The sequence below is a fragment of the Dermochelys coriacea genome, chromosome 7, assembly GCF_009764565.3.
Source record: "Dermochelys coriacea isolate rDerCor1 chromosome 7, rDerCor1.pri.v4, whole genome shotgun sequence".
NCBI lineage: Eukaryota > Metazoa > Chordata > Testudines > Dermochelyidae > Dermochelys > Dermochelys coriacea.
The window spans coordinates 122,334,484-122,356,006 of record NC_050074.1 but is presented as its reverse complement, the minus strand read 5'-3'; the positions used below and the strand labels follow the sequence as shown (position 1 = coordinate 122,356,006).

General features: G+C 48.7%; 1 protein-coding gene across 1 annotated transcript; it reads right to left on the bottom strand.

Moving 5' to 3' along the window:
- Positions 1 to 14,200: 14,200 nt before the first annotated feature.
- CALHM1 (calcium homeostasis modulator 1) lies at positions 14,201 to 19,666 on the bottom strand. The gene is given in 3 exon segments (XM_038411147.1): positions 14,201 to 14,668; positions 19,111 to 19,485; positions 19,487 to 19,666. Coding segments are annotated over 3 exon segments (1,023 nt in total).
- Positions 19,667 to 21,523: the final 1,857 nt, after the last annotated feature.

Genomic DNA, 21,523 nt, shown 5'->3' with positions numbered 1-21,523 from the left:
TGCTCCCTGTCCCCTGACTGCCCCCAGGACGCCTTACCCAACCCTCTCACCGCTGCGTGTGCACGCCACCCCCCCCCCCCCGTACCATGCCGCTCGCTGTGGCAGGAGCTCGCAGCCCCGCTGCCCATGCGGTGGCGTGGCTGTGTGGGAGGGGGAACAGCAGGGAAGGGGCTGGGGGTGAGCCTCCTGGGCCAGGAGCTCAGGGTTTGGGCCAGATGTGGCCCGTGGGACGTAGTTTGCCCACCTCTGTCTTAGGCCAATCACGACCCTTCCCTGTGCCTCTGTTTCCCCTCCCACCCTTCATTTACTTAGTACTGAAGCTCTTTGGCGCAGAGCCTATCTCCCGTGTGGCCAGCTCTCCCAGGGATGGGATTGCAGCCGAGGCCAGCGCCCGTTTTGCAATGACCAGATATGCTCCAACCTTCTGGCCGAATGTAGCCCTGCCTGGGGGAAATCTGCCTCTGATTGCCTGCGCCCCCCACTTGCTCCACCTCCTGGGGCTGAGCAACCAATGAGAGCTTCTGTAGGAAGAGCTCTTTTCCCCCTTAGCGCCCCAAAGCCGTTCTCCTATGCGGAGAGAGGAGAGAGAAAAAGCCCAGCTGCTCAGGGCAGTTCTGCTCCCTCCTCCCCTCCTGTGAGCAATGGGAGATGGTTCTTCTGCACCTGCTCCCTGCAGCACCTGGCCTGGGAGGGGGGCAGAAGGGGTGAAGAGCTCCTGGAGCTCCCCGCACGCCTGGAAGGGAGAGAGGGGACCTTGTTGCAGCCCCCTCCAGGCCTGGGAGACGGGGGCGAAGAGTCCCAGGAGCAGAGAGGAGGCTGGACGGATGAGAGAAACTGGGTGAGAGCAGAATACATTGCTGGGCAGGGGACAGGCAGATGGGGCCAAAATCACTCAGCCAATACATTCGGGAGAGAGGGCGACACTGAGTGTGACCCACACGTGGTGGGGCTGGGCAGGGTGGGGGGTTGCAGCAATAAACAGACAAACTAAAAAACACCGTCTAGTCTTTTTTTGGGGGGGGGAACCACTCATGATTTTGTGAGCCAATCTCATGATATTTAGGGCCAATCTTGTGATTTTGGGGGGGCCCGTCTCATGATTTTTGATCTCACGAGGTTGGCAGAACCTTGTCTCTCTGCTCAATGCCTGGGACCCTGGGGACCTGATCTTAGCTGCCACTGTACTACCAATGATGATATTGGGCTTGACTGGGTCAGCAGTTGACGGGTTTGATTCCCACAGGAAGTGGCCCCCTCCTTTCTGCATTGGGGCCTGACTCCTCACAGAAACTGGGGACAGGATAGGCCTGTTAGAACACCCAGCCCCTCGCCCAGGGCCAGGGCCAGGACTGTCCCCTCTAGGACACGTGCGAGGGCTTTGCCCAACGTTCCTTTCACAGTTCCATGCAACTGAGCTTCTGCCACGCCCCGTGGCCGACTGGTAGGTCTCCCTGGCAGGAAGGCTTTGCTGCTATTCAGCCTCCTTAACCCCATCCCATTGCTCCCAATCACACCCTCTTGTGCCATCCTAACCCTTCTCCTGGCTGCTTCCACCCTTCAGTTGATCCCCCCTGCAGCCGAGTGACACAGATGTTGCACTTTCAGAGCTGGGTTGGGCCTTCAAAGCACAGTCCAATGGGAGCCCAAGAGACCCTCAAGAGGCCTTTTTAGGCAACCCACTCCCCCCCTAAAAGGATGCAGAGTGCACATTCCTCAGTGCTGCTGGCCAGTGAGGAGTGGGAGAGGCCGCAGTCCTGCCCTCTCCTCATCCCTTCCCCTGCTGGAGTGGCTGGTGCCACCATTGGGGTGAGCCTGGCACTTGACCTCTGCTTTCAACTCATATTGCAGTGGTGGGTGGGGAAGGCTCCTCTTGCTCTTCCCCCGCAACCCTGGACACCTAGTCACAATCTGGACCTTAAGCTTGTTTTATATATCAGTCCCTCCTAGGCTGAGATAAGGCAATCCAGGACCCTAGGGCCAGCCCATGCTGAGGTCCCATATGGCCCACCCCCAGGCTGTGGCCCTGCCCCTTCTGGTGTGGTAGCAGGTTTCAGAGTTAAGATGAATAGGGCAGTGTACACTTCTTGAAGTTATTGTTTCAGGCTCTCTGCAAACTCAGGTTACACTCACACCATGTTTTCAGGCTTTCTTTGTGTCTGTGAGGGTTAGAAACACAATTCTTTTAAAATGAAAGCTGAGATTCTGGTCTTATCATGTGACTGCAGGAGCTGGGGCCTTGATCCAGCCCCGGTCCCCTCAGCTGCCTTATAATTGTAGCTGCATTTCGTTGAACTCCCTCCAGTTTGTCAGTATTGTTCTGGTATTGCGGTGGCCAGCAATTAATTCACTCTTCAAGATGTAGCCCCTGCTGCATGTGCCACCCCAAATTGCACTGGACTCTTGCTACTACTACATCCCATTGCAAACTCATGCCTAATTTGCTATCCCCTATCATTCCCACCCTCTTCTGGCCATCACTGCTTCCCAGGCTTGTCCCTCCCCCTGCGTGTCTGGGCATTGGATTCTTTCCCCCAGATGCACCCTTCCAAGTTGAATCTCATGTTGTTATTTGTTAATAATGCTTATGTTATAATTATATTAACGATGCAGCCAATCATTGCAGGGTGTTGTGCATTGCTCCGGTAAGAGGGATCCTGCCCTGGGCTTCTTCAATCAATGGACTGCAGGAAGTGCACAGAAATAGCTGAAGCTGTTTGCTGAATTGAACAGATCCTTGTCAGGTGACTCATCTGTAAAGCCTGCGGCTTGTCTCAATGTTAGAGGCCTTGGGAGGGACAAGATCCTCTGGAGGCTGAGATTGCAGCTGGTTAGGCTGTGTGTGTATAAGCCCTAGGAGAATGGTTAGGGAGCTGTGACCAAGGAACCTGGTAACTGGGGCTCTATCTGCCTTTGTCTTCACTGGGATTTCACTGAGGGCTCACCCTTTCATGACAACGGCTCCTTAGCAGGTGGGAGGGTTACTGAAATAGGGGGTGTCTTATGTCTGGGCTGAGAGGAGGTTGGGGCCTCCCCCCAAAAGCAATTAAAAATGATCCCTTGATCCAAGAATTTGAAATGCTCCACGTGATGACCCAAATGCTGCTCTCAGTGCTTTCTGGGGTGCAGGGGCAGAATTCCCTTTGCTGCGTCTTTGATCTTTTTGCCTGCTGTAAAGGTGCTGGACAGCCTCTTGTTACAAAGGGGATTCGGTGTCAGGCTCTGATCCCGAAGTGTAAATGAAAAGGCAAAGAGTTTCTCTCAGCAAATGGAAGCCTGCTCTTTGGTCTCTTAATGGATCTGCCCAGGAGTTTGCATGTTAAAAACTGCTCTAAGAATAGTTAGAAGACTCCTTTTTGGTAGATCAAAACTGTGCCGAACTGAAAAATAAAATAAAACTGGAAAGAGTGTTTATCTTTTAATCTCCTTTGTGTTGTAAATCAAGCTTTACACCTATTAACTTCTAGACAGCTGCCTTGATTAAAGAGCTGAGTCTGAAGATTAACGATAAATCTGTGATGTGTTTCTTTTTCCCAAGAGTCAGCCTGACTTATCACGAACTTGGATACAACTTCGTTAATAGACTTTCTGGCTTGATCTTAGAATTTCACTGTTATCGACTTCAGGGGGTGGGGAGGGACAACAACCCACAAACCAGTAATTAAGCTTTACATTAACTGCAATCACCTTGGCTCCTGCTGGGACAAAACGGGGTGGTTTAGAAAGAGCATGTGCGTGAGAGAGGGAGAAACAGACTATTGATAAAAAGAAAAGGCGTACTTGTGGCACCTTAGAGACTAACAAATTTATTAGAGCATAAGCTTTCGTGAGCTACAGCTCACTTCATCGGATGCAGTGAGCTGTAGCTCACGAAAGCTTATGCTCTAATAAATTTGTTAGTCTCTAAGGTGCCACAAGTACTCCTTTTCTTTTTGCGAATACAGACTAACACGGCTGCTACTCTGAAGACTATTGGTAATTTGATATGTGGTTTAAGGGACATGACTGAGATAAAAATACCTTCCTTTCATATCTTACTAAGGAAACAACAGTTATTAGGGAGTGAATTTTGGCAATCTAGACTGAGCTTTTCAAAGCCATTTAGAGGATTTGGATGCCTTATTTCAATCAGTTTGTTTGGGAATTGCGTAGACAGATTGCAGTGCATAGGAATTGGATTGAACCATCTAGTTGGCTTCTATTGCAGAAGCATCATTGTATATATGTATCTAGGCCTTGTATGTTTGTATCTAGTTAATAGACATGGTTATTTGGAACCCAGCTGTGTCATGTGGCTTCCTTCTATTCTTAATGTTGTATAAAGGCACAACATAAAGCCCTTAGGCAGCTTTAAAAACTGTAGCCCCGAGGTGCTATTTGTCATAAGTTTTGCTGTCTGCATTTCACTCTGCTTCTTGTGTCAGTTCCAGCTCTGTAGGGGGTTACTTACATGTACTTGTCTTCATGACGTTAAACAAAAATAACCCCCAACTCTTATTCACAGCGGAGTTTGTAAATCTCTCTTTTTTAAAAAAAACAACCACAGCCTGAAATTTGAGCCTAAATGATTGACTTGACAGTGGCTCCTTTTAGAATGAACACCCAGTTTGTGTGAAGTTTTTAAGACGGAGAGGAATCTAGGTGAAATATCAAGATAAATCAGATTGTAAAAAAAAAAAAAAAAAATGAATGGCCAACTAGGATTTCCTGGCTGTCACTGTGCTCTATGCCATGGACACTCTGAGCTTCACAGCTACTGCAGAGATTTTCCTGCTGCAAAAAACAGATCCAGATCACTAGACTTAAAGAAGAATCTCCACAAGTTCTTAGCAATATAGGGCATAGGCCACACAATTAAGCAATCTTTTTGTTCAGTTGAGGGCAGTGGCACACATTAGCGAACGCACTACACTATCCAGAGGTGCTTTGGTCAGGGTTATTTTAACACCTCCTGTGGCCCATGAGGTCAGTCTGAATAGCAACTAAAGAGATTAGTAGGGAAGACTGGATGCTTTCCCCTGGCTTGTGATTCAGAACGAGAGGTGCTTTTCCAGAGCAGATTGCATCTCCATCAGGTTGTTTACAATAGCGCCTAGTGCATGAGAGATTCTTTCAGCCTGCCCCACAAAATCCTTCAGCTGATTCTCACTCTTCTTCGTCCTGAAATAGCATATGATAAAATGGAAGGAAGTCTTGCCCATGTCCTATAGCATGAGCCTTAGCAAGGGACAAAAACTACCCCCTGCTTGCTCTGTCTGGCTACCCAAACAAGCATATGGCGCCCTCTAGTGTCCATGAAACTAGTTCTCCAGCAGTTTTGTGCACTTGCTTCTTGGACACTAAGACTATGCAGAGATGCTGGAACTAGGGGTGCTGCACCCCCTGGCTTGAAGTAGTTTCCATAATAGACAGGGTTTACAGTTTGGTTCAATGGCTCTCAGCACCCCCACTATACAGATTGTTCCAGCACCCCTGAGGCTATGTCTGCACTGGCACTTTTGTTGGTAAAACTTTTGTCGGTCACTCCCCTGACCGAACATAAGTTTCATCCACTGTAGGGTCTGTCATGCAAACATAGCCTAAGGGCTTGTCTACGTGGGGGTATTAATCTGCAGCTTTTTGTAGCATGTCGGGTAATTCACAGTACGCAAGCTGCAGTAACAGTGTGTACACATGGTGGCAGTTTATCACATCCTCAGTTTGCAGCATTTTCAGAAGGTAATGCCATGCTCCTATGCTTCGCTGCTGAGCAGTGTGCATTCTGGGATTTTACTTGCTGTGCATTGTGGGGTGCATAGTAAAGCCAGACTAGTTCACATATTTTAAAAATCTCATGATTCCATTTGCCTCCGTCCATACTTCCTTTCTGGGTAGGCTGGCCATGCTGCTGTCTGTCAGCAGGGACCCCACAATGCTTCATGCCGCTACGCTGGTAGCCTCAAATACATACATGATGGTGCAGCATCTCCTTCAGTGGCGATGGAACCAGGACCCAGAAGAGGCAGACACCAAGCAACTGATAGAGCAGTGGTTTTCAACCTGTGGTCCGTGGACTCCTGGGGGTCCACAAACTGTCTAAGATTTCCAAAGGGGTCCACACCTCCACTTGAAATTTTTTATGGGTCTGTAAATGAAAACCGGTGGAGAACTACTGTGATAGAGGACTGGTTCCTGGAGCAGCTGGAAGGAATGAATTGTTCTGCAGACCTGGGATGACCAGCCGCAGCAAGAGAATTGCAGGAGGAGGGAAGGCGGCCTTTTTGGAACTATGTGCCGAGCTAGCCCCACAGCGTACCAACATGTGGCACCCTATACCTGTGGACAAGCAAGTCACCACTGCCCGCTCAGAATCCCCCCGTCCGTAGCCAACCAATTTGGAATGGGGAGCTCTACTGTTGGGGCCTAGCATCATGCAGCTGTGTGATGCCAGGTACTGTTGCACCAGGTTATAAAGCTTGTTAGTGCTCAGGAGGTTTTTGATGGCTTTGCACGCGTGGGGATCCCGAACTGTATTGGGACAACTGATGGGACTAATGTCTATTTTTTGTGTGTCTCCCCCACATCAACAGGGCTCAGAACTCATAAACAGAAGGGGGGTATTTCTCCCTGGTGCTCCAAGCATGTGTTACCATGGTGGCGGGTTTACAGTCTGGTCTGAACGGATTCCCAATGCTAGAATCTTTCAAAACTGAGCTCTCTTTACCTTAATGGAGAAACGCCTGTTTGCCCCCAGCATCACTGTGGCCATTCGGATCGGTCTGTTTATCATGGGAGATCCAGCTTTGCCTCTGCTTCCCCGTTTAATGAAGCCATTCACAGGCTGCTTGGACAGAAGGCAGGAACTGCTTAACTCCTGCCTTAGCAGCTGCACAATGGCAGCAGAGTGTACATTTGGAAAGGAAGGTGGCACTGTTTGTGGACTCTGTTGGAAGCAGCATCCAAAAAAAAAAAATCCCGAAGATTATATAGCTGCATGTTGTATTTTGCCCCAATACTTGTGAGAGTGAGGGAGTAAGCTTTAGCGATGGGCAGGAAACTGAGGGAGACTCGCTCAGCGGTTTGAGCAGCCAGCACGGTGTACAATGTAACATGCAAACAGGCGGGGCGACATTGTCAGGGATTGCTCTGATTCTGAGTCTCAGACCTCAGTTGTGCAGCGGGACACAGAGAGGGCGGGGGTCAGGCGTTGGTTAGGCATGTTTTGTGCAGTTCGGTGTTTACGGACAGCGGAAGTGCAATGTTGTGGCGATCCCTGTTGTGCCTGGTGTGTTTGTAAAACCCGATGAATTAGTGCAAGCCTAACGATTTTCTGTTGCAAATGTTGGCTCCTTATGAATGAAATTTTAAAGGCTTTTATAAAATAAACAGAAATGAACCTTCACTCGAAAATGAAACAACAGCTTTTAATTATGAAACGACATATTACAAAACAATCTATCCAACTCTAAAGAAGCCTTTCATTAAACTAGCAGTGAACAAAACAGCAAAGTGCGGCAGGGCAGGGCATGACACAAGGAGCCAGTATACGTCTTGGCTCTGCCTTTTCTGGTTCGTGGGACTTCGGGTGTTGAGGGCTAAGGCTCGAAGTTACTAGGGGTGACAGAGGGCTCAAAAGAGCAGGGGTTCCAGGTGCCCTGAGCTCAGGTCTGGGAGACAAATGGCTCAGGGAGCATGCTGCCAAGGTACAGCGGGGAGGAGTTGTTCCAGGTACTCTGTGTTATTCAGGGGTTGATAGGGCCTGCTGCCCTGATAGTGACGTGCGCTGCTGCAGCAGGGCATCTTGGCATCTCCCTGTCTTTTTTTTATACTGGCTTTGGCCATGGCAAGGCTTTCCCTGGCAACTGCCATGCCGTCCTTTGCCACTGCACGGATGTCCCTCAGAAAGCTCCTTGTCGGATTCCCCCTCAGTCTTTAGATCCAGCCTCCACCTCCCTGTGGGTTTCAGTTTTCTGGGGACGCAGATGTTTGCAAACATTTCATCGCAGGTTTTCGTTTTCTCCCCCCTCAGCTTTGCCAGCCACTCCGCTGTTGAGAAGGGCCCTGTTCTGGAGGGGCTGGCCAGTGCAGGTGCTGCAGTTGTTGAGGAGCATTAAAAGTAAATAAAAGACCAGCAGTTATTGTTCATGTTCTAAGGAGGCTGTGACAGCATTTCCTTGCATGCGTTTCTGGCTTCACCTCTCTGAGATCCTTCCCACGCTTGGGGGAACCTCGGGGATGGTAAGTGACGTGTGCTTTGGGATTTTGGTCTGTACAGTGTACACCGTTCGGCTTTGCTGTAGTGCCATGGAGTTAGAGGTGCTGGAACAATTTTTATAGCGGGGGTGCTGAAAGCTATTGAACCAAACTGTAAACCCTGAATATGATGAAAACCCCTTCAAACCAGGGGGTGCTGCTGCACCCCCAGCACCCTTCGTTCCAGCACCTATGCATGGAGGCGGGGAGGGAAGGGGGTTGGGAATTATGTTTCTGGTCAGGGGAGATGGGAATTACATTTCCTGCTCAAGACAGTTTTGCTGTTGCCTTGGTGGTGCTGATATGATATTACCCCAAGGCAGGTGACGAGGAGGCAGAGAATGGCCTTAGTCAAAACCTCAAAGAGCAGACCAGTGAGAGATGCTGTGAAGTTATTCGCCAAGATGATCCCCCTGAAGTGTTGCAGGAGTGGAAGGGAGTTGTGAGCTATACAGGGGAAGGGGGAAGGAATGATCAGGTAGCTGTTTCTCATACTCTCCCAGCAAAAATGGAGCAATTTCCCAGCCTTATCGTTTGCTTTCTCTCCCCCGCAGAAATGCTGAAAGTGCAGCCAGAAAGTGACAGTGCTCTGCAGTGACTGCCTGAAGCATTCGCCATTACCAGTCGGAAAGAATGCGTGTCACAGGGTGTTTACGGGGGAGCTGTGCCCTTTTTAGCTTTACGAGCATACAGTGTTTGTGTCAACGTCATGTAGCATCAGAACACTAACCAAGTTTCCTTTCCTGTAGCCACCAGCTCACTAAATTTCTGCTTTTCTCGCAAAAAAATGTTCTCCTTAGAATCATAGAATCATAGAATATCAGGGTTGGAAGGGACCCCAGAAGGTCATCTAGTCCAACCCCCTGCTCAAAGCAGGACCAAGTCCCAGTTAAATCATCCCAGCCAGGGCTTTGTCAAGCCTGACCTTAAAAACCTCTAAGGAAGGAGATTCTACCACCTCCCTAGGTAACGCATTCCAGTGTTTCACCACCCTCTTAGTGAAAAAGTTTTTCCTAATATCCAATCTAAACCTCCCCCATTGCAACTTGAGACCATTACTCCTCGTTCTGTCATCTGCTACCATTGAGAACAGTCTAGAGCCATCCTCTTTGAAACCCCCTTTCAGGTAGTTGAAAGCAGCTATCAAATCCCCCCTCATTCTTCTCTTCTGCAGACTAAACAATCCCAGCTCCCTCAGCCTCTCCTCATAAGTCATGTGCTCTAGACCCCTAATCATTTTTGTTGCCCTTCGCTGTACTCTTTCCAATTTATCCACATCCTTCCTGTAGTGTGGGGCCCAAAACTGGACACAGTACTCCAGATGAGGCCTCACCAGTGTCGAATAGAGGGGAACGATCACGTCCCTCGATCTGCTCGCTATGCCCCTACTTATACATCCCAAAATGCCATTGGCCTTCTTGGCAACAAGGGCACACTGCTGACTCATATCCAGCTTCTCGTCCACTGTCACCCCTAGGTCCTTTTCCGCAGAACTGCTGCCGAGCCATTCGGTCCCTAGTCTGTAGCGGTGCATTGGATTCTTCCATCCTAAGTGCAGGACCCTGCATTTATCCTTATTGAACCTCATTAGATTTCTTTTGGCCCAATCCTCCAATTTGTCTAGGTCCTTCTGTATCCTATCCCTCCCCTCCAGCGTATCTACCACTCCTCCCAGTTTAGTATCATCCGCAAATTTGCTGAGAGTGCAATCCACACCATCCTCCAGATCATTTATGAAGATATTGAACAAAACGGGCCCCAGGACCGACCCCTGGGGCACTCCACTTGACACCGGCTGCCAACTAGACATGGAGCCATTGATCACTACCCGTTGAGCCCGACAATCTAGCCAGCTTTCTACCCACCTTATAGTGCATTCATCCAGCCCATACTTCCTTAACTTGCTGACAAGAATGCTGTGGGAGACCGTGTCAAAAGCTTTGCTAAAGTCAAGAAACAATACATCCACTGCTTTCCCTTCATCCACAGAACCAGTAATCTCATCATAAAAGGCGATTAGATTAGTCAGGCATGACCTTCCCTTGGTGAATCCATGCTGACTGTTCCTGATCACTTTCCTCTCCTCTAAGTGCTTCAGGATTGATTCTTTGAGGACCTGCTCCATGATTTTTCCAGGGACTGAGGTGAGGCTGACCGGCCTGTAGTTCCCAGGATCCTCCTTCTTCCCTTTTTTAAAGATGGGCACTACATTAGCCTTTTTCCAGTCATCCGGGACTTCCCCCGTTCGCCACGAGTTTTCAAAGATAATGGCCAAGGGCTCTGCAATCACAGCCGCCAATTCCTTCAGCACTCTCGGATGCAATTCGTCCGGCCCCATGGACTTGTGCACGTCCAGCTTTTCTAAATAGTCCCTAATCACCTCTATCTCTACAGAGGGCTGGCCATCTCTTCCCCGTTTTGTGTTGCCCAGCACAGCAGTCTGGGAGCTGACCTTGTTAGTGAAAACAGAGGCAAAAAAAGCATTGAGTACATTAGCTTTTTCCACATCCTCTGTCACTAGCTTGCCTCCCTCATTCAGTAAGGGGCCCACACTTTCCTTGGCTTTCTTCTTGTTGCCAACATACCTGAAGAAACCCTTCTTGTTACTCTTGACATCTCTTGCTAGCTGCAGCTCCAGGTGCGATTTGGCCCTCCTGATATCTTTCCTACATGCCCGAGCAATATTTTTATACTCTTCCCTGGTCATATGTCCAACCTTCCACTTCTTGTAAGCTTCTTTTTTATGTTTAAGATCCGCTAGGATTTCACCATTAAGCCAAGCTGGTCGCCTGCCATATTTACTATTCTTTCGACTCATCGGGATGGTTTGTCCCTGTAACCTCAACAGGGATTCCTTGAAATACAGCCAGCTCTCCTGGACTCCCTTCCCTTTCATGTTAGTCCCCCAGGGGATCCTGGCCATCTGTTCCCTGAGGGAGTCAAAGTCTGCTTTCCTGAAGTCCAGGGTCCGTATCCTGCTGCTTACCTTTCTTCCCTGCGTCAGGATCCTGAACTCAACCAACTCATGGTCACTGCCTCCCAGATTCCCATCCACTTTTGCTTCCCCCACTAATTCTACCCGGTTTGTGAGCAGCAGGTCAAGAAAAGCGCTCCCCCTAGTTGGCTCCCCTAGCACTTGCACCAGGAAATTGTCCCCTACGCTTTCCAAAAACTTCCTGGATTGTCTATGCACCGCTGTATTGCTCTCCCAGCAGATATCAGGAAAATTAAAGTCACCCATGAGAATCAGGGCATGCGATCTAGTAGCTTCCGTGAGTTGCCGGAAGAAAGCCTCATCCACCTCATCCCCCTGGTCCGGTGGTCTATAGCAGACTCCCACCATGACATCACTCTTGTTGCACACACTTCTAAACTTAATCCAGAGACACTCAGGTTTTTCCACAGTTTCGTACCGGAGCTCTGAGCAGTCATACTGCTCCCTTACATACAGTGCTACTCCCCCACCTTTTCTGCCCTGCCTGTCCTTCCTGAACAGTTTATAACCATCCATGACTGTACTCCAGTCATGTGAGTTATCCCACCAAGTCTCTGTTATTCCAATCACGTCATAATTCCTTGACATCACCAGGACCTCCAGTTCTCCCTGCTTGTTTCCAAGGCTTTGTGCATTTGTATATAAGCACTTGAGATAACCTGTTGATCGCCCCTCATTCCCAGTATGAGGCAGGAGCCCTCCCCTCACAGACATTCCTGCCTGTGCTTCCTCCCGGTATCCCGCTTTCCCACTTACCTCAGGGCTTTGGTCTCCTTCCCCCGGTGAACCTAGTTTAAAGCCCTCCTCACTAGGTTAGCCAGCCTGCTGGCAAAGATGTTCTTCCCTCTCTTCGTAAGATGGAGCCCGTCTCTGCCCAGCACTCCTCCTTCATGGAACACCATCCCATGGTCAAAGAATCCAAAGCCTTCTCTCCGACACCACCTGCGTAGCCATTCGTTGACCTCCACGATTCGACGGGTGGGAGTAGGGTGACCAGATAGCAAGTATGCAAAATCGGGACAGGGAGTGGGGGGTAACAGGCACTTGTATAAGACAAAGCCCCAAATATCAGGACTACCCCTATAAAATCGGGACATCTGGTCAGCCTACATGGGAGAGAGGCTGTGGCTGTGCCAGGCAGGCGGCTGCCATTTTGAGGTAGGCCACAGGGTTGGCGGGGGAGGGTGTTTGCCAGGTGGGACAGCTTGAGTACGTGGGCATGTGCTTGCTGTGGCATTAGTCTGAAAACAGTTGGCAGTCAGGGCTTTAGCAGGAGGTGGAGGCCGATTGCCCTGCTGGAGTAGCTGCCATTTTGGAAAGGTATATGGGAGTGGGGGGAATGGACAACATGGGCAGATGGAGGGGAAAGGAGGGAGGCAGGGACCTCAGCCTCAGAGAGGCTTCTAGCTCATATCTGCCTACAATGGCTGCGGCCATGGGGCACCTGGAACAGACGCTAGCAATGCAATACAGCATAATACAAATACATTAGAACATAACTATTCTAAAAAGACTTACCTGCCGAGGTTCCCTGTGTAGGATCAGTCCCAGGCTGGGTTGCTGCCCAGGAATCGGGGTTAGTTGCTGCAGGGCAGGAATCAGGCTTGCCTTCTACCTGGCCAGTATCAGAGTCCTGACCTGAGTCCTGAAGAGATCCTGGATTTTCAGGGAGATCTCTTCCCCGCCCTCCTCATGCTCATCCTCCTATGAGTCTCCTGGTCATGCTCGGGGAGAGGGAGGGAAGATGGGGAAGAAAGCGGCCAGGGTCGTGTGGTTATGTAAAATCCTATCCAGCTTCTCAAAAACTGGACAGGTTGCATGTCCCTCATTGGATAGTTTGTCCCTGTTGTTCCTCGTTTTAATGTAGGTGTTCTTGAGCTGTTTGCTCTTCCTTTGGCACTGTTTGGTGTCCCAGTCATGGCCCTTCACAGACATCTGCCTAGCAATGTTCACAAGAAGTTCTTTGTCCTGGTGGCTGACCGCAACGTGTCTCGTCTCCCCAGAGGGTGATGAGATCCAGGGTCTCAGCACGGCTCCAAGCGTCTGCTCGAGGCGTGGTGTTGGGTTTCTGGAGTGTTATTGCAGCTATTGTGATAAACTGGAATCCAGGAGCGAATGGACAAAATCTGGCTGTGCACCAGTTCGTAAACAGGAGGAGCTGTCCGGTCAACTCAACCCCCACGCCGGGGAGGGTATGCAGGTAAGCAGACAGGTCAGTAATGGTTGCTCGCAAAGCAGCATGGGATAGCAGTTGGAGGACTGCCAAAGTAGTGCATGGCAGCATTGCATGCACTTGAACAATAGACTAGACTAACTGGCTTCGCAGCAAAGTTAGCTCACTTTGAAAGAGGACTACAGAGTCCTGTGATAAATGTGAAGTCGGTGCACTACAGTGAATTGCCTCATGCATGTGCAAGCGTTTTCAAACCTCATTAACTCCATTTAGCCCGGTTTAAACTCCCCATATAGACAAGCTCTCAGGAGGTGCCCTTTATATGAAGAAATCATTATCACAGTGGATTTAAACTCTAAATTGAAATTACCAGCTGTAGAACTAAATGCTGGGGGCGGGCATTCTCTATTGCTCAGCTCCGAGGCAAACCCCCTATAGACTGTAGACTGGAGTATACGAGGTGCGTCAGAGGGGAAATTGCACAGCCATTGGTCCTTCCTGCAAACTTGATTGTCATGCCGGCATATCTGAAGGTGGCATCTGGTGCTCATTTTCCCTTCTCCCTACTCCGCGCAACAGCCCACCCCATCCCTTGTCTGCAGCACCTGCTTCTCCAAATGGGTGTCTTTTTGTTTCTGCTCAGCTATGTGGAATATGAACAAATAGGTGGGGAAGAGATGCTCTGAACTGGCCTCTCTGGAGTGACCATAATGGTTCCAATGTTATGGGGGTACCCCTTGGAAAGGGAGCCCTAGGTGGCCATCTCTAAGGACATACCTGATCTCTGTTTCTGTAGCCTATCCTCACACTTTACTATAGTAGGTGACAATCTCCCTCTTGGGCAGACTGATGTGATTGCGGTGGTGATTTTCCTCCACCCAGCTATTCCCATTCTGTAACACCTCCTGATGGAGGCACAGAGATGGCTTGCATTTGTGCCAGTTCTTCAGGAGCTTGTTCATAGTCCCCTGGTCTGTGATGCCCAGTAGCTTCTCTTTCTCTTCCCCCACTTCCGAGGGAGCTGCCTCAGGGGAGTGAGTGTGCCCCAGGCCCATGTCCTTGTTCATGGCCTCAAACAACTGCTGGATGCAGACTTTGGCGAAGCACTTGGCGTGCTCCGTGCAAGTTTCGTCAAACAGCTTGCGCTCAATATCTATGTAGTGGGACCAATACTTGCTCTTCAGGAAGGCAACTTGAGTGAAGCAGGGCCGGAGGGCCCTGACAAGGAAAGCCACCTTGGTCATCAGCAGCATGAAGGACCAGCTCAGAGCCTGCAGGGGTAAGGGATGGGAAACCAAACTAGTCACAACAAGAAAGACCAAGGATGGGGCTGGGCTCAACCAAACCCTTGGCCTTGATCCCAAGTCCTTGACCTCGCAGGGTTGTTCAGATGCCACCAGTTCAGGTCCCTCTCTAATGAAGACTCTGGTATGTTTTAAACATACTGCAAAATCCATAACTAACAGAAATTGCTTTATTTGCCCACAGGGAAACAGGACCAAGAGTGGGACAGTGTTTAAAGTAAGTGAGGGGCTGATATGGCCAGCATGGTCTTAATTATGGAGGAAATGTTATTTGAAAGGTCCACATCCTGAGCTCTGCAAACCCTCTCTAGATAATGGATCTACCCTTTCCCCCAGTTGTCTTCAATCACTAAATCTGTAATGTTCCGGAACTGGAAGTATCTGGAGAGGAAAAGGGTACCCCTTAGGATGGAGTGTGTGTGTCTGTCTGCCTCTGTTTAGGGTGCCTGTGATAGGAAGGGAAAGGCAACAGGTGAGTTGGAATGAGAGCTGACCCTCCCTGCAGTGCTGCAGATCCCTGTTTCTGCCCTAGAGCCTCTACCAGAGGTGTCAATGAAAATTTATAAGCTGACAGCACAGATGTGAAGCTGCTACACTGCTGAGGGGTCTTGCTGGGACTGAGGGAGGCCAGGGAGCTCTCACTTCCTTCTCGTGCCACGAAGGGTTAAATGTTGCAGTTCTTAGGCCTGGGATGGAGAAAAGCTTTGTAGGTAACTTTGGGCCCCTCTCCTGCTCTAACACCAAAGCACTTTTATTTTGTACAGACCAAAATAATTGGTTATTCAACCTGTGTAACTGCAGATGCTGCCCTTATTCACAGGTTTCAGAGTAGCAGCCGTGTTAGTCTGTATTCGCAAAAAGAAAAGGAGTACTTGTGGCACCTTAGAGACAACAAATTTATTAGAGCATAAGCTTTCGTGAGCTACAGCTCACTTCATCGGATGCATTTGGTGGAAAAAACAGAGGAGAGATTTATATACACACACACAGAGAACATGAAACAATGGGTTTATCATACACACTGTAAGGAGAGTGATCACTTAAGATAAGCCATCACCAGCAGCAGGGGGGGGAAAGGAGGAAAACCTTTCATGGTGACAAGCAGGTAGGCTAATTCCAGCAGTTAACAAGAATATCAGAGGAACAGTGGGGGGTGGGGTGGGAGGGAGAAATACCATGGGGAAATAGTTTTACTTTGTGTAATGACTCATCCATTCCCAGTCTCTATTCAAGCCTAAGTTAATTGTATCCAGTTTGCAAATTAATTCCAATTCAGCAGTCTCTCGTTGGAGTCTGTTTTTGAAGCTTTTTTGTTGAAGTATAGCCACTCTTAGGTCTGTGATCGAGTGACCAGAGAGATTGAAGTGTTCTCCAACTGGTTTTTGAATGTTATAATTCTTGACGTCTGATTTGTGTCCATTCATTCTTTTACGTAGAGACTGTCCAGTTTGGCCAATGTACATGGCAGAGGGGCATTGCTGGCACATGATGGCATATATCACATTGGTAGATGCGCAGGTGAACGAGCCTCTGATAGTGTGGCTGATGTGATTAGGCCCTATGATGGTATCCCCTGAATAGACATGTGGACAGAGTTGGCAACGGGCTTTGTTGCAAGGATAGGTTCCTGGGTTAGTGGTTCTGTTGTGTGGTGTGTGGTTGCTGGTGAGTATTTGCTTCAGATTGGGGGGCTGTCTGTAAGCAAGGACTGGTCTGTCTCCCAAGATCTGAGAGAGCGATGGCTCGTCCTTCAGGATAGGTTGTAGATCCTTGATGATGCGTTGGAGGGGTTTTAGTTGGGGGCTGAAGGTGATGGCTAGTGGCGTTCTGTTGTTTTCTTTGTTGGGCCTGTCCTGTAGTAGATGAGTCATTACACAAAGTAAAACTATTTCCCCATGGTATTTCTCCCTCCCACCCCACCCCCCACTGTTCCTCTGATATTCTTGTTAACTGCTGGAATTAGCCTACCTGCTTGTCACCATGAAAGGTTTTCCTCCTTCCCCCCCCTGCTGTTGGTGATGGCTTATCTTAAGTGATCACTCTCCTTACAGTGTGTATGATAAACCCATTGTTTCATGTTCTCTGTGTGTGTGTATATAAATCTCTCCTCTGTTTTTTCCACCAAATGCATCCGATGAAGTGAGCTGTAGCTCACGAAAGCTTATGCTCTAATAAATTTGTTAGTCTCTAAGGTGCCACAAGTACTCCTTTTCTTTTTGCCCTTATTCAGACAACTGTCTCTTTTTACTAAGCTGTTAGCCTCAGTAATATCCAGCCTCAATGAGCAGGAGCAGATAGGCTCTCTACAATCTAATTCATAGATTCCAGTGATGGCAATAGAGAGGTATGGCCTCTGGCCTGCATTAGGACCTGGCTTTCTTGTGCACTGCCAACCTGCTGGACACCAGCTGTCAGCGCCAGGAAGGGCAAACAGGGCTTGCCTAACGCAGCCTTCCCAAGGTAGGCTTGTGCATCTGTTCTATATTCAGGTACTGTCTCTTTTGCCATGATGCACCAGCTGATGGAGAGTGTTTTCCAGTCAATCTGGAAACCGGGTTTTGTTCTTGTCTCTGCCACTGATTCTGCTTTGTAGGCTTGGACAAGTCACTTCCCCTCTTTGTGCCTCAGTTTCTATATTTAAAATGGGGATAATGATACTTCATTTCCATGGGGTGGAGTGGGGCAGAGACTCTGATGGGCAAAGTGCTCTGAGATCCTCAGGTGGAAGATGCAATAGTTGTGCTAGGAATGATCAGTCACTTAATATCAAGGTTCTATTTATAAAGAATTGAAACAATTAATAGCTGTTTATATGCAGATTAACGACATAAAGTAGTATAGATCGTTATAAATTGTCAGATAAGTCATGCTAATAAGCAACCTGTGACTTTAGCAATCTACTGATTAGCCATTTATTAAAACTGCTATTAATCATGTATTAACCCTTTATAAATGAAATCTCTATATAAAGCGTGACCAAATTTTCATGATTCCAGCTGCCTAGTGGCTATCTCAAATGCTTCCACATGGGGGGACCTGAGATCAGAACCGAGCACTTGGGTCCTCGCTCCCCAGGCCAGCTTGTGTGGACGAAATGTCTTCACCAGAAATTGCTACCCTTCAAAAAAAATGTTCCTTTCCTTGGTTCACAGTTCACTAAGCAACTCTTGTTCGCCTTGAAGGCCAAGGTCCTGCATTTCTGCTCTCTGACAACCATGCCATGTGTCCCAGACTCCTCTGATAAAAGATGACAGGTTTCAGAGTAGCAGCCGTGTTAGTCTGTATTCACAAAAAGAAAAGGAGTACTTGTGGCACCTTAGAGACTAACAAATTTATTTGAGCATAAGATTTCGTGAGCTACAGCTCACTTCATCGGATGCATTCAGTGGAAAATACAGTGGGGAGATTTATATACATAGAGAACATGAAACAATGGGTGTTACCATACACACTGTAACAAGGAGAGACTGCTGAATTGGAATTAATTTACAAACTGGATACAATTAATTTAGGCTTGAATAGAGACTGGGAGTGGATGGGTCATTACTCAAAGTAAAACTATTTCCCTATGTTTATTTCCCCCCCCCCCACTGTTCCTCAGAGGTTCTTGCTGGAAATGGCCCACCTTGATTATCACTACAAAAGGTTACCTCCCCCCCAGCTCTCCTGCTGGTAATAGCTCACCTTAAGTGATCACTCTCTTGTTACAGGTTTCAGAGTAGCAGTCATGTTAGTCTGTATTCGCAAAAAGAGAAGGAGTACTTGAGTCTCTAAGGCGCCACCAATACTCCTTTTCTTTTTTCTGATAAAAGAATATCTTGCAGCGGTAGGGTCCTTTGGTAAGAATAGGCAGTTGGCCAAATTTTCAGGTGTAGGCAGGTATAACTCTCATTGACTTTAGGGGGAATTGCCCCAAGTATGCCATGGGCTGAATTTAGCCTTGGATTTGTATGGATCACTTACCTGCCATGGAAATGCAGCCATTTCTGGAGTGGAACATGGCTTTCCATTTAATGGTGCACAGGAACACTAGCCAAGAATTTAGGACAGGCAGTGACTGTGAAAACTGAATCCAACTGGAATGTCAGGGGGGGATTTAGGAAGGCACAATCTAACTACCCACATTGGAATTAGGCTAGGAGGGGACACTGAGGCTGACAATCCTAGTCTTCCAAAACACCTGACCTGGGATAGTTAATGGTCATGATGAGCCAAGGCCTCAGATTTACATGCCATCCAAAAGACAGCACCCCCTGGAACCATGCTCAGACACACACTATGGACCCCAAGGAAAGAGCACCCCCTGCTGAGGTACCAACACTACTTCCTGCAGCAACCATGGGTTTCTTCTTGGAATCTCCCATCCAGGTAGGACAAAGCCCATATAGCATAAGCCCCCCGGCTCTTACCTGTGAGATGCAGCACAGGTATCTCACCGCCACCTCCCTGGCCACAAGCTCCTGCCCGTTGTAGATCTCTTTGCAGGGGATGTGGGCCAGTATCCTCCTCATCTCCTTCTCTGACAGGCCCATGTAGCTCCTGTTCCCCAGCTTCTCCACTGGCACTGAGGTGCTGAACGTGCACACGAAGCACTTCCCGTCCAGCAGCGTCACGGAGATCCAGACAGCGGGAGCGATCATGGCCCGCTGGGCCATGGAGCAGAACATGTAGCACAGGACAGCCGGGTCCTTCTGCCTCATGCCCGTGGGCCTCTTCCACTCTTCTGCCAGCACAGACACATTGTTGCTCATCATAAAGCCCAAGAGGAACAAGACTGGAGTGGGGGGGGGGAACGAACAGGATGCCCATGCCATTTGCCAGGTTGTAACTCGGCAGGCAGGGGCAGTTGAAATCGAAGGCTGAGTACATCTGGGTGCTGGCCAGGGCCATGATCCCACAGATGCCGTTCATGAGAGATTCCTGATTGGACTGGAGGAACTGGAAGATGATTCGGAACTTATCCATCTTCACGGACAGCCTTTACCTCCCTCCTTTCCTGAACCAAGGCCTAGGTCTTGTTCCTCTTTTCTTTATTCTTTCTCCTTGGGAGTCTTTACTCCCTTCTTCCAAGACCCCTGGCACATCTGCAATGATCTCTTACTTCCTTCACGTTGAATTATTCAATTACCTGGAAAAATGCACCTCTTCCCCCTCCCCAATATTTAAAGCAAACAAACTCACCCCTTTCTTTAGCTTATTAAAGAAACATTGTTTGCAAAAATCCCTCATTTATTTTCCCCTCTTCTAAGAGTGTATTGTCCATGAATCTCAGTTAGTTCATGGCTTGGTAAATCTGCCTTCTCTGTTCTTCTCAGTGTCCTCATTTCTCCAGTTCTTTGGTCATTGAGCCCTTTTATTTGTTGGGGGAGCTGTTGCTATATTTATATAGTTCAGACAGCAATCAAGGTTCTCAGCAGGAAAGGGAGTTGGCTGGACTCTGTGAACTTGTTTGCAAATGCTACAGGGTAGCTAATGCTCCTCCCACAGATAATTGATAAGAGTTCTGGGTTTTGTTCCTGGAGGTCCCCCACAGCTCCAGGTTTGCAGTGTGACCTCCCATAATACACTTCATCTCTCTGTACCTCCATTTCCCCACGTACAAAATGGGGAGCATCCTTACCAGCCTCACACTGGTAACACGGCTACCACTCTGAAACTGGAGTAGAGTCTGGAGACTCAATTTTATCATGAAGCTTGTCATTTTCATTCACGATTTATTAAGCACTTTTGAGATGCTGGAGGGGAAGATGCAAAGTATTATTATGATAGAGGTTAAATGGTTTTCTTGAAATGAGTCACCGACAAAGCCCAAGAGTCCTGTCTGTCCTGTGCTCTAGCCGCAAGCCACCCGGGGCCCATTCCTCCATCCCTTCAATGGAGTAACACCTGGCATGACCTTGTCTCGCTGGCTCCCGAAAGCCTTGGGGAGAAGAAAACTGTTAATAAAATGTTAACAATCCACCCTATGTAAATTTAATGATTGAGGTAGAAACCAGGGTCTCTCTGAGGGGGTATGCTGCATGGGTGTGGTTAAGCAGGGAAGTTGCATTGCTCAGGCCAAAGGTTCTGGAGCCGAGATTGGATTATTGCACGCAGCCAGCTCTCAAGGACTTTGCTATTAACATGGGACCCGTTCAATTTCATATGTTGTCTTCTTTTCTGTTTTTAAAGACCCTCTTTATAAAGCAGCGTCCCTAAGGACAAAAGAACAGCCATACTGAGTCAGACCAAAGATCCGTCTAGCCCAGTATCCTGTTTTCCAACAGTGGCCAATGCCACGTGCCCCAGAGGGAATGAACAGAACAGGGAATCCTCAAGTGATCCATTCCCTGTCGCTCATTCCTAGCTTCTGACAAACCGAGGCTAGGGACACCATCCCTGCCCATCCTGGCTAATAGCCATTGATGGACCTTTCCCTGCTTCTGACATAGTGGTCAGCACCCCCAGAGAGGGCTAAAACTTGAACCTCTTCCTGCATTAGACAGGTTCAGCTCTGGAGTTGGATTCAGAATGCACGGCTCAGAACCAGAGCGTGGGATTCAAACCCCTTTGAGCTCTTTGGATGGTCAGACTGGAACTTGCAGCTTGGATCTATCTCGACTCAGAAATAGGTTCACCCCACAGGAAAGGATGCATGAAGATGCCCCCTTCCCAGCATTAGACACTGGCAGGTGCCAGCCTCTGTGTGTCCTATTGCTCAGCCTCATCTATGGGGCTTTTGTCTAGGGAGGGGCAAACTGCTTGGAAATAGAGACTCCATCCCTCACTCCATCCTCATTTGGGAGATGGCCCAGAGCCCCCCCGCTGTGTCCTGGGAGGAAG